At 32.3% G+C, this 13,443-nt stretch overlaps 1 protein-coding gene across 2 annotated transcripts; it reads left to right on the top strand.

Annotated features, from left to right (window-relative positions):
• Positions 1-1,076: 1,076 nt before the first annotated feature.
• LOC134707183 (microfibril-associated glycoprotein 4-like) lies at positions 1,077-13,115 on the top strand. Of its 2 annotated transcripts, XM_063566748.1 has the most exons (7): positions 1,077-1,290; positions 2,767-2,802; positions 5,911-6,039; positions 8,558-8,688; positions 10,004-10,100; positions 10,843-11,007; positions 12,501-13,115. In XM_063566748.1, exons 1-7 carry the CDS (start codon positions 1,173-1,175, stop codon positions 12,746-12,748), a joined length of 924 nt encoding a protein of 307 aa, XP_063422818.1. In that variant the 5' UTR covers positions 1,077-1,172; the 3' UTR covers positions 12,749-13,115. The 2 variants fall into 2 exon arrangements, with proteins under 2 accessions (XP_063422818.1, XP_063422828.1); XM_063566758.1 differs by lacking the exon at positions 2,767-2,802 and having other exon boundaries at positions 1,079-1,290.
• Positions 13,116-13,443: the final 328 nt, after the last annotated feature.

Below are 13,443 nucleotides of genomic sequence, written 5' to 3'. Positions count from 1 at the left end.
ATGTGAACAAGAGTGGGCATCAATATAAAGCTAATCAACTGCTATGATATGCAAATATGAATATGTTTATACAGCCTGAGATAAAATCTGGTACGTACTATTTTGAAAAATTGTGCAAATAACTTTGAAATTCATGTGCACTACTTTAAACGGGTGTGTAAACTATGGCCACAATACTGGGGCGCACAACTTTTACACTCGTGTTCACGACTCGTAAACTCTTGCGCACGACGATGTTTTCCCTTTTGATTGTGAGTTTTCATGTATAATTGGTAACGTCTGGCTCTATTTTAAGATTTAATATTTGAAAGTTCAATCTGTGTAAACCAAATACTTTAAAAAGAGGTTAGAAAAAAAACAAAAAAGAGGATACAAGAAACAAGAAATAGATACTTTGATGTTTAAAACACTCGATAGAAGCAGAGATAGCACATTAAAATATAGAAAAAAATCACGGGAAAATATTCCCCTATGCTTCACAACTAAATGCAATCCCATGGTTAAACAACCAGGCAAAACTAAACGAAAGCAATGACACATTATTAAAAAAGACAAAACTGCTAAACAGATTTTTCAGAAACCACGCATTATAGAAGCAAAATATCTTGAAGGATATGCTAACATCATCAAACTCAGATAAGTCATTGAATAAAACAGAGCTAATACTGTAAACCATTCTTTGAAAATCTAGAAATACGTCATGTTTCATGCCCTAGTAATATCATTCAATATCTAATGTATACAATCATTAAAACTAGACTTGCAAAATACGTGTTAAGGGTACCTGATGAGGAATGCATTGGCCAAAAAATAATAGACTAGACATGTGATTATAATCATTTCAATCTATGATAAGATTCACTTAATCAAACATTCATATATACCAATACGGACAAATAAAGCCCCTGCATGGTTATTGGATTGGTCTGATATTTAATAATTTGACATATATAAATGTGTACTGTCTTAATTTTTTCAATCGGCATACACAAGATTTAAATGTAGAATAACCGTGTACCGTCTTACCTGACTGCTTGTTGTTTAAATAAATGAATTATCTCCCTTTGTTGGTCTTTGTTGAGCAAGTATACGACAATAATGATAGCACACAACGATCTATAAAATACATTATCATCAAGCTGCAATTTGTTGGAAGAAATTACTTAAAAGATATGAGCTCCGTATACGTATCATTATTTGCCAATGCTATTATCGTAGCGCTGATGGCCATGTACGTATACGAAAATGAAAGAAGAATGGGGGAAATGTCAACAAAGCTTGATCGAACAGGTAATGAGAAGTAAAATAAATCAAGGACAAACAATTGTTTGAACATGTGTTTTTTGTTTGCCGTTGCAAAGTGATTTGACTTTTTCCATTCATAATATTCTGTCAATATATAATTTTTAGAATTCCTTCATTTTTATATTAATTAAACAGACATACACAATGTACATGAAACGATCGCGAGCATATTGAAATTGCTAATGTAAGCTTTCAAATGGGTTTTTTTAAGTCGTTGATTATCCAAATAAAAATATATACTTAAAAATTCGTTTAAAATTAATTTCAACTTATTAACTTAAGACAAGTTCTGATAACCGCCATACAATTCTTTGTCATACTTGATGCAATGATTTGAATTACATTCTCACTTTAAAGATTGATCACAATTGTCTTTGGGTTGATGTTGAGACGAGTCGTATATACATAATGTACACAGCCATGTAACAACATCACTGCTGGTGACCCGATGGATAAATCTGTTGTAGAGTTGTCACTGGCTCAGACGTTCTTATAAATATAATTAGTTTCTGTGACTGTATCTAACATTAATTTGTAGGATCCTTTACTACAGATAATTAAGCTGATCTGTAAAAAAAGCATCTTCATGCCTTATATATCATGCACTGTAGTAAGACGGTAGATTAAAACTGACGTGGAAAGGTAACACCCGGCCAGCGAAAGCTTCATTTTAATGAAGCCCATGTGGTCGTGTGGTCTAGCGGGACGGATATAGTGAAGGCGATTAAGATATCATGTACTGCAGTACGACGCTAGATTAAAACTGACGTGGAAAGGTAACACCCGGCTACCGGAACTTGCGAAAGCTTCATTTTTTATGAAGCCCAGGTGCTCATGTGGTCTAGCGGGACGGCTACAGTGCAGGCGATTTGGTGTCACGATAGCTCAGTATCATGGGGCCGAATCCCGGCGATGAAATAACCAACAATTTGCGTAAGCACTTTATAGATCTAACATTGTTGGGTTGACGTTTAGACGAGCGAGTTGTATAATATATATATGTTATCAGACAAATAATACACATATCGCTATTTTAAAATCTGCGACGGTTGACCCGAGTATATGCGCCGCGTGAACTATTGAAGTCATGCATTAATCACTTTTCTATTGTGGAGTAAGATATTTTGTATTATGACGTCAAAATTACGGGAACCTCTGTCATTGTCTGCGATGTCCAGTAATAGAGGACAAATAGCGAGAAGATGTTTTACTCTGTATATACCAAATACCATTTCTTCGATACATAAGGGAGTCAAAACAATAAATGTTCCTCTAATGTAAAATAACGTGTATTGTTTGTTGTGTTTCATCTGAACCATTAAAAAATGTGTTCGAGAAGTACAATCTTCAGACATGTCTTGTATTTTTAAGGATAATCAGTTTGCTTACACTACAATGAAACGATTTTTAATGCATATTTAAAAGATTGATAAACACATCACTTTCCATTTATAATTTCAGGAAATACACCAAATGACAAAACTACGACTCGGGATGGTAAATAAAATGTGTTTTAATATATATATCAAGTGCATACCTTTATAATGAGGAGCAAGCAAATCAAAGTATCATGTGATAATATCGATGGGACTTTTTGAAAGAGATTTAACAATGGAAAATTTAATTGATAAAAAAGCAATTACAAAACATGAAAGATCGATCAATTATTGAAAACTGCGATTGACCGATACTTAGTTGAATAACAAATAAAAATAGATACTCTATATACCTTTTAGAAGTAAAGGTATAAATTAATTCCTGATCAATACCTTACAATTACAGAATAATGCAAGAACATATTCGTTTTTAAGCGCTAAATACCATTAGATTCGAACTAGTTAAAAACAAATGCATATGTACATAATTTTAAATAGTTTTCTTCATTTAAATCATGGAGCAAGGATATGAATTGTTTGTCTCACTTTGGTTATAATATCTTATTGAAATTCACGCCAACGGACGCCTATTATAAAGGGTGTTATGTATTCTTTACAAGACATAGCCAGAAATTAGGGAATAGAATGTATATATATATATATATATATATATAACTCGTCTAAACATCAACCTAACAATGTTAGATCTGTAAATTTGCTTTCGCAAATTTTTGGTTCTTCCCTCGCCGGGATTCGAACCCATGCTACTGTGATATCGTGACACCAAATCGCCTGCACTGCAGCCGTCCCGCTAGACCACACGACCACCTGGGCTCTATTATGAATATATATATATATATATATATATATACATAAGTACGTCTGCGTCAGTGACAACCCTACAACAGATGTATCCATCGGATCGCCATCAATGATGGTGATACATGGCTGTGTACATATCTGTAACAATAACATCTTCATGCCTTATATATCATGTACTGTAGTACGCCGCTAGATTAAAACTGACGTGGAAAGGTAACATATGGCCACCGAAAGCTCTTTTTTTGAGAGCCCAGGTGGTCGTGTGGTCTAGCGGGACGGCTGCAGTGCAGGCGATTTGGTGTCACGATATCACAGTAGCATGGGTTCGAATCCCGGCGAGGGAAGAACCAAAAATTTGCGAAAGCAAATTTACAGATCTAACATTGTTGGGTTGATGTTTAGACGAGTTGTATATACATTATGTACACAGCCATGTATCACCATCATTGATGGCGATCCGATGGATACATCTGTTGTAGGGTTGTCACTGACGCAGACGTACTTATGAATATAATTATTTTCTGTGACTGTATCTTACATTAATTTGTAGGATCCTTTACTATAGATAATTTAGCTGATCTGTAACAATAACATCTTCATGCCTTATATATCATGTACTGTAGTACGCCGCTAGATTAAAACTGACGTGGAAAGGTAACATATGGCCACCGAAAGCTCTTTTTTTGAGAGCCCAGGTGGTCGTGTGGTCTAGCGGGACGGCTGCAGTGCAGGCGATTTGGTGTCACGATATCACAGTAGCATGGGTTCGAATCCCGGCGAGGGAAGAACCAAAAATTTGCGAAAGCAAATTTACAGATCTAACATTGTTGGGTTGATGTTTAGACGAGTTGTATATATATATATATATATATATAAACTGACAAGATTTACAATACTAAATATATGAATACTTGTTATATCGAAAATCATAACGAAGAGTCCGAAAAAGGTGAATATGTGCAAAATTGCAAACATGTTGCATGAAAATACTATCTGACCACACGCGTAGTGTCGATTTACATCAAACAGGCTTCCCTGGGATTTAAGATTCATTGCTTATTAACTTCCTGTTTACTCAATACTTACATATTCTTAATCAGTATTGCCATGTATGATATTTTCGTTGCGTTTTTCATTGGAATTACAAATAGAAACTTCTTGATATTTTTTACCAGGCTTAATTTCATGTGCTTTACCGTGATTGCATTCTACTATATATTAACTGCTTAATTACCAATTACTTAAAGCAATCATTTAAAAACAACTGCTAACAGTAGGATTTTTTTATGACAGCTCAAAGTGCTCTTTGTAGAAATAAATCTACAATTATAGCCGAAACAAACAATGATAACTAACAATTTCAGCAATAAAATGACGTGATGACGATCATCTTTGATACTAAATAAATAATTTTTGTTTAAACCTATTAATTTCGGCTCTCTTATTCCTCGCAAGGATTTTGTACTTTCAAAGGCTGTCCATGCCACTGGTGGTGAGTTTTTCTCTCCAAGTGTATCACCAGCCCAGTTGTCAGCACGCCTATGCTGACAATAATTTCCATTGATATGGTTATTATTATGAAACAAATGTTTACAAAACTTTGGATTTGTCGACATACTAAGGATTTTCTAACCAAGTTATAGATTACCTTCAAGTTAGCTCTATTTGACAAAATGTTTAAGCTAGCAAGCAGCATTTTTGTCCTGATTTTTTATGAGTTTATTTATACACAGAAAATTTTCTATTTGCATTTTCTCTTATAATTGTTCTGGTGTTGGAAAGAAAGAATAACATTTTATGATGAAATAAATACATTTAGAAATAACCAGTTTCAAGACAACACTGAAGAGGTGCGTCTGAAACGTTACGCATGGATATATAAATACCTTTATTAGGAGCGCTCAAACCTGTTTCCTTGAAAGCAAAGATGAGTACATTTTTCATAAATTAAATATCATGGGAAATCAAGACAGGTACTGTTAACATTTTCTATCAACGATGAACTCTTTTCTCGTTTCTCGTTTTTTATATAGATTAGACCATTGGTTTTCCCGTTTGAATGGTTTTACAGTAGTAATTGTGGGGGCCCTTATAGCTTGTTGATCGGTGTGAGCCAAAGCTCCGTGTTAAAGGCCGTACATCGACCTATAATGGTTTACTATCATAAATTGTTATTTGGATGGAGAGTTGGCACTCACTCCATATCGTCCTATATCTATCATAACCACATTAACAAGGGACTGTCCATATTATTCTCGCTCTCTGTATCTTTCTATTTTTCAGAGTCCTCTATTTATTGATTTTGTCTTTTCATGAAAATGCATTAAGCGTTTGCTCATTTGAAATTAAAACAACAGCAATTTTTAAATATAAGAGTCAAAAAATTTATGTTAACCTTTATTTGAAGCTGTTGATCACCTGCATATTGCCGAAAAATTTGTCGACAAAGTTGTAGAATTACTTTCCAATAGATGTGTATGTAAACACGACAAAGAGAAGAATGATGACAATAAAGGGTTGGAGGAAGAGTGTAAAGGTAAAACGTTAAAAAAGAAACTTTCACATTTCCACTTGGTTTACTTGTTACGTAAAGCTAGATGTATCAATCGAACATCCAGATGGTAATGTCGGAATTTGTATTACTGGGTTTTTTAGAAGTTTGTTTTCACTTATAATCCCTGTTACCATTTCGAACTATTCGAACTAACTGAAACTCTTCATTTTGAATAATATTTGCTTAATTGAACTTTATTGAATAAAGTTTAAAGTTGTGGTATTGTTTAATTCGTCTATGCACATTATATATTGTTTAATAAATAACTTATCTGACTTTTTAGTTTAACCGCTGTGTCACATTTAAATACCAAAAACTCAAATTTTATTCGAAAGCGATATTGAAATAAATTATCTATATTAGGTATGCTAATCCAAATTGCACGGAGGAATCAAATCCTGAGAAGCAAATAGTGCATTGTGAATCTAGTATTCTTTATTTCACTGGGATATGAAATGCAAGCACTCGCTCAAATGTATGTTATTAAATGGCAGGCCATTACTAAACTATTTAAACAACAAATAATTATGTCCAATTTTACCTATTTTTGTGTCACCCGAAGAAACAAGAAATGAATTTGGTCAAACTTGTCTGGAATTTGAATATTAACATTACATTTCAAATTTTGCGCAGAAAGACTTCTCTAATCAAAATAAAACAGTTAGCATACTAGAAAGACAATACTTATAGCTTTGTCTCTAACATAAGATTCGTTTCAGAAGCAACCCTCCTTCTTAAATATATTTTGCATCAATATTTTTAAAATTTGCGGATTTACGCCTTTTTAAATTGGTCATCTATTTGAAATAAGTAATGATAAAAGTACAAATGTGAAGTTGAAAAATTGCCACATTCAATTCAAGAGTTTAAAACTTCTCAGGTGTAAAAAAAAGTCAAGTGAAATATGCCATACTTCTTTCAGAACTCAGCGAGATGCTTTCTCTTCACCTATTGAGAAATGTTTATTTTTAAGAACTATGCTTCAAATACATTAAGAACAAAACCAAGTCGATCATTAGTAGTGCACAGTTAATAACAATTGCAATATCAAATATTTGTTCAAGCTGATCAGTCCTCCTTATATATGATACACGAATACACGATCAAACAAAGTTTGGAATTTCGATGAAATCGCTTCAGATCATATGGCAAAATTTTGGGTAATTTGCTAATTTGCATAGCGGCCATTTAGTCTTATCATAATGACAGCCATTACAATAGGATTATCTAAGCCCCTTAAATAAAAATGCGAATATGCCAATGCCTATGTGCAATGAACAATTTGTCCGCAATTTGGTGAATTGTTCATGTTTTTATGTTCTGTTCGTGTACAACATTTGTTCAAATGGACATTGTCTCTCTAAAATCTTTCGGACTTTTTAGTTTTAAAAATCAGAAGTTTAACCATAGTATTATTGCTATATAAGATCATATAAAATGACGGAAAATCGCAAAATAGCAAAATTCTTTTAAAAATATGATGTTTTAACTTTCCCATTTCGTAAAAAGTCAAATTTAAAAAAAATTCCCTTAGAATTACACATTTTGTTTTGTAAATCTTCGCCAAACGAAGTTTTTAAAGATACATTAGATTTAGATACATGTTGGAAAAGGACTGGATTATCCGCAAATCTAAAATAAATTATATTTTCAATCTTAAGCAAAGAGAAGTAATTTGATCAAACGGGACAAATCAAGTGGTGCAAATCATTTGAATAAAGTACTTATGATTTTGCCATATGTTGGTTTTGTTATTGTCTTCAATATGGTTCATTAAGAAGTTATTGTTTTCGTGCTCATACCAAGACGTAAAGTTATTAACATCCTCGTCGTTTTTATATTGTTCCTATAATTCCCAAGTTTGTTGAAAAAAAAGTGTTCAATGAGAAGAATGAGAGATAAGAATAGAAGTGTAAAAAGAAAAAACCATAATACCTTTGACATTATAAATGTTTGCAAATTTTTAGTCATACTGTGATGAGTTTGATTGAAATTATTCAGTTTCCACATATGATTGACAATGCTGATTTAGTAAACCTCTTCGCAATGATTTTAGATCGATCTAGGGGTTGCCTTTTACTGTAAAAATAATGTTTGTATATTGCTTGATTTCTAGAAAGACTTTTATGCTGTACATTTAAGGTACCTAACACTACAGGAAGATAACTCTGTAAAATTGGCTTAACGTTTTATCTACGTTGCGTTGTTAATTAAATATTAAACTTCTCAATGATCAAAATTAGTGTTTGTCAAACTGCTATATAACCAGTGTAACTTTTCTGATAATTGGTTATTTCAAATTTATATTTTAGTCAAAGGGTCAAATTAAATACTTTGCCAAACTTTTATGAAAATTAAACGAGCCAATTTATTTTAGTGAAGGTGTTGGGTACCAACTTAATTGCGAATCATAACTTTTATAATCAATTACTGTTAAAATTTATAATCTAATTGACCATTTGCGTTGCATTTTGCAAATTAACACATGCATTAATTACAGTCAAAAGACCATCTGACTGTTTTGATTTGGATAAATCTACATGTAAAAGTGGAATCTACAAGATTTACCCTGAAAAAACTTCTGGTTTCGACGTTTTCTGTGAAATGGAGGAGCATGGAGGGGGCTGGACAGTTGGTATAGATTAAATTAATTATAACAAATATCTTTGATTAATATCTACTGTTTTGAAGCAAAACGACCTGTTCTCGAGTTCAAGAGATATCTTTCATTTGATGTTAACCAAAAAAGAAGAATCATTATAAAACAAAAACGATATGAAACTTAATTCATAGACATAAAATTAGAAGTTATAAGACTTTAGTAAACAACGCAACTTAGCAATAGTTGGACACAATAAATTAGCAACACCGAAGTTAGAAAAATAAATGAACATAATAATTGTACAAACTAAAGATCGGATGGGTGTTTCATGTCATATGATAGGATAATTACAAGTATTATAAAATGTCATTAAATTATGAAACTATTCATACTGGTTTATAAAATATGGGAAAAGTATTTGCACACATACAGAACTCCGAGGTATGTTCAACATGTATGAGCAATACAAACAGACAATTTGAATAAGGTGGTATTAAACACCTTGACTTACATTGATTTGGCTCTTTTAACTTTCAAAAAAATTGAAAAAAATATTTACTTTGACCAGAAGTATAATTTGTTTTTTTATACAAGTTGTAATGTTGTTAATATTATAGTTTGTACAGATTTTTTGTACAGTTATCAGTTTTATGAACTGTTGAACAAAAAGGATGATGCAATCACACAATCTTTTGCTTCGCATACTGTTTATAAGACCACACAACGATATTATAGGGATATGAATATGGTATAAGGAAACAAATAAAATAAGAATTTAAACCATTCAGGTATCCTCATTTCTAGTGTGAAGACAAATAGAATAGCAATCAATGTTAGGTATATTATTTTGCATTCAAAACATTAAACTCAACTGGTACATTTCATAATTAGATATACCTGCATCACCTGATGCAAGAGGTAGGTGTAAAAAACAACTTGTACAACAAACTCTTTTGTGGATAGTTGTTTCATTGGCAATCATACCACATCTTCTTTTTTATATTCACATCTCGTACACAACACATACATTTAATAAAACACAATACCATAATACGGTACTAGTAACATTTTCCTATTAAAGGACAAATCAGGTAAAAGTATAGATGCAAGGGAAGCTTATATGTTACTTATGAAATGAAACGAGGAGTCTAAAGAATTGTACTAAGACTGAAGTTTCTTTAATTAGTTATATATAATTCAGATAAACACAAACTAGTTTATCTGTTTTAATCCGTATTCAGGAAAAAACAGAAATTAATATCAACCAATATTCTGTAACATTATAGACAAAATATAAACTTTGTTATACGTGTTTCACAACTGTTGATTTAAATTGATTTGTAGGTATTCCAGCGGAGGATGAATGGTAAAATCAATTTCTACCGAGACTGGGAATCGTATAAAACTGGATTTGGTAATATGAACGAAGAACATTGGTTAGGTATGGTTTGCAAATTTTATGATTGTTGCATACCACATTTTCAAAACTGTTGGGGTTTTCTTCTCTGCCTTTTGAGTTTTTGTGTATATCATCTTAATAAGTATTCGCTTTCTCTTAATAGTACTACAATTTTAAGTCTAACAATAAATCACATTTCATGTACTGTGGATTCATTATTATTCGTTGGATACCAATTTTCGTGGTTTTCGTGGGTACAGGCAAACCACGAAATCAAATGTTCAACGAAATACATATTTTCAATAGGTGTTGTATACAAAGATTGTCAAAACCACGAAATCAAATATCAACAAATATGCAAGTTTTCAGGAATCCACGAAAATTGATACCCACGAAAATAAATGGATCCACAGAAAATCTTTTCAGTAATAGAACGATTCGGGAACATGTTACTGTGTCTATACAAATCGTATCTCAAACGAAATAGGATATCCTGATTTTTATACATTATTGTCAATTAGGAAACTATCCATTAAAAACCTTTCGTTCTTTTAAAAATGACATTAATTTTCAATTGTAGGAAGATTCATAAATAATGGTTTACCTGTATACCATTGACTATGATTTTCATTGAATACTAGTAATACACAACCAAACATATATATTACAATTGCTTTTCACCCATTCACAAAAAGACATTGTCTTATTTCCTTTCGATACTTATATGTCGAATTGTTTTCAAGTCCATTTACAAATTTGGATTTAAATTGATACGTCTTTGCAGGAAACGAGCACTTGTATCAGCTGACTTCACAAGGAAGGTACATACTTAGGATAGACATGTCAGACTTTAATAGCAATCAGAGACATGCTGAATATAGTCAATTCTCTGTTGGTAGTGAAACTGCAGGATATAAAATAGATGTCACTGGTTACTCTGGGGACGCAGGTGAGGAAATCCTCTTAACTTTAGTAGATTAAAAATGTAGGTTAGAAAGAAAACTACTATTACATTGTCCGTTCTTCAGTTTGACCAACAAATATATTCCGTCAAGATTTCTCCAGTGCTATTGAACAAAATGATTTCTAATTTGGTAAACAGTTTGAAAAGGATAAGTTATAACAGGTGATCGTTTGTATGATAAGGGGGTCTTTTCACAAAACAGCGTACGACAGAAATTGATCGTACGTTATAATGTAATGTTAATGCCTTATTTGTATTTTTTCTCGTAAGATGTTAAGAAAAATGATTCCCGTCAGACTTCCATCTACTTCCTGTTTTCCAATACTTTGAATTACTACTGGTGTATTCTGAACTCGATAACGCGTACATGCTTGTTTATCTAAGAATATATAGGCTAACAAATTTGACTTGGTGAATATAAGTAACATTCGTATATAGCTCACTAAGCCTGCTTTAATCCATTCTGAACCAGTCCAAATAAACTTAGTTATACCCAAAATGTCGGCTCTTTTTCATAAGAAATGATTTATAGCTATTTGTAGAATATTACTGTAAAAGCACTGAAAATAACATTGAGATAGATAGCTTATCAATAACTTGCGCTTCAGTAAAAAAGGAAGTATGCAAATTGTAAGGAAGAGATATCAGCATGAATTAGCAAGAGTGGACTAACGGCGAATACAAATAGTTAGAACAAATCTGACAAAAACCGAATGTTGTATAATATTCATATCGGTTCATTGTACGGAATTACTATATCTATATATTTGTGTAGTTAACACTGTGTCGCTTGTATCATTACGGTGCTGTTTAATGACGTATAATTATGTCATATATCTTTGTGTCTACAACAAATCTTGTCACCTTTCCTCGATTGCGGGAGACCGAGGGCTTGATTCAAATCCAAGTCATACCAAAGACTGAAATATCTTGCAACTCCGCTATGAACTCGGCATTAAGGACTTAAAGGAAAGTCTCCTAAGCTTGGTGTCAAAATAATGTGTCCATATATGGTGTCGTGTATATCTGTGGACTGCTGTTTCTTTTGGGTATTAACGAGTTCAAAATCAGGCGCGTTAAGATCATTTCAAACGGTTATGTTTTTAATTTTTATTTCAGTTATATAACATGATCGCCCCAATATGATGTATTTTTCACTACGCGTGCATACATTTTGTTTGTTCTAGAAAGTTAATTGATCGATTTCTTTTGCAAAACATACAAATTGTTTACTCATACCTTCAAACCTTTGAGTGGTTGTTTCAATTATCAGTAGAAGGTTGCTGACTTGCATACATATGCCGACAAAATTATGTGGAAAAGTTAACAACTTGGGTAAAGGTGTCTTAATTTTTCATCTTAACAAAATATATTTGTAAAAACATCATCTGATCTTTATAATTATACTTTTATCCAGTTTATAGTACAATGCTGTTTACATTATGATCATAAATGGCAGTTTTATATTACATATATAGGTGATGCTATGAAGTTACACAATGGAAACAAATTTTCAACAATGGATAAAGATAATGACGTATGTAAAGATAACTGCGCTGCATTGTTTAAAGGTGGGTGGTGGTATGAGTCATGCCATTATAGCAACTTAAATGGCCTCTATAGTAAAGGAAGCCACTCACCATATGCTGATGGTGTTAACTGGTATCAATGGAAGGGTTACAACTACTCATTAGAGACAACTACTATGATGATCCGAAGAATATAAACTGATATACATAATTCCAAACAAGCTAGAACACATAATTATCAATGTCTTACTCCAATCAATTATGCCTGTATCAATTCAGGAATATGACAGTTGTTATCCTTTTGTTTGATGTGTTTCAGCTTTTGATTTTTCTATTTGATTAGGGAATTTTTGTTTTGAATTATCCTCGGAAATCAGTATTTTCTTTCGGATTTTACTTTTTAAGATATATCCAGTCATTCAGGCATACATTTTAGCAGAAAATATCGTGTTGAAAAAGTCTTCGTCAACTGAACATGTTTGTACTCTTATGAAATTCGTTATCGCTGTGGTTGTGATTTTATTGTTATTGGTAGAGTTCAAATAAAGTAGTCCATCATTCATCTGTTGATATTACTGAATTTACATTTGGATGCTTATCTCTAACCTTGCATCTCACATATCACATACAATGTTTGCATCCCTTATATACTTTAGTTTAAAATTTTGTCTCTTTTGTCTCTTGTCGTATCTGTGTAGTGTCTTGTCCACCTTTTTTCACTTATGAAAGAAAGCCGACCACGTTGTAAGTTATAATATAAAGAAGATGTGGTACGGTTATCAATGTGACATCTATCTACCAGAAATCAAATGAAAAAGAAGTTTACAACTGTAGGTTACACTACGGCCATTCAACAATATCAAAACCCATACCGCATAGTCAGGTATAAAAA

Source organism: Mytilus trossulus, chromosome 1 (genome assembly GCF_036588685.1).
Source record: "Mytilus trossulus isolate FHL-02 chromosome 1, PNRI_Mtr1.1.1.hap1, whole genome shotgun sequence".
Taxonomy (NCBI): domain Eukaryota; kingdom Metazoa; phylum Mollusca; class Bivalvia; order Mytilida; family Mytilidae; genus Mytilus; species Mytilus trossulus.
This window is presented reverse-complemented; position numbering and strand designations above follow the sequence as displayed.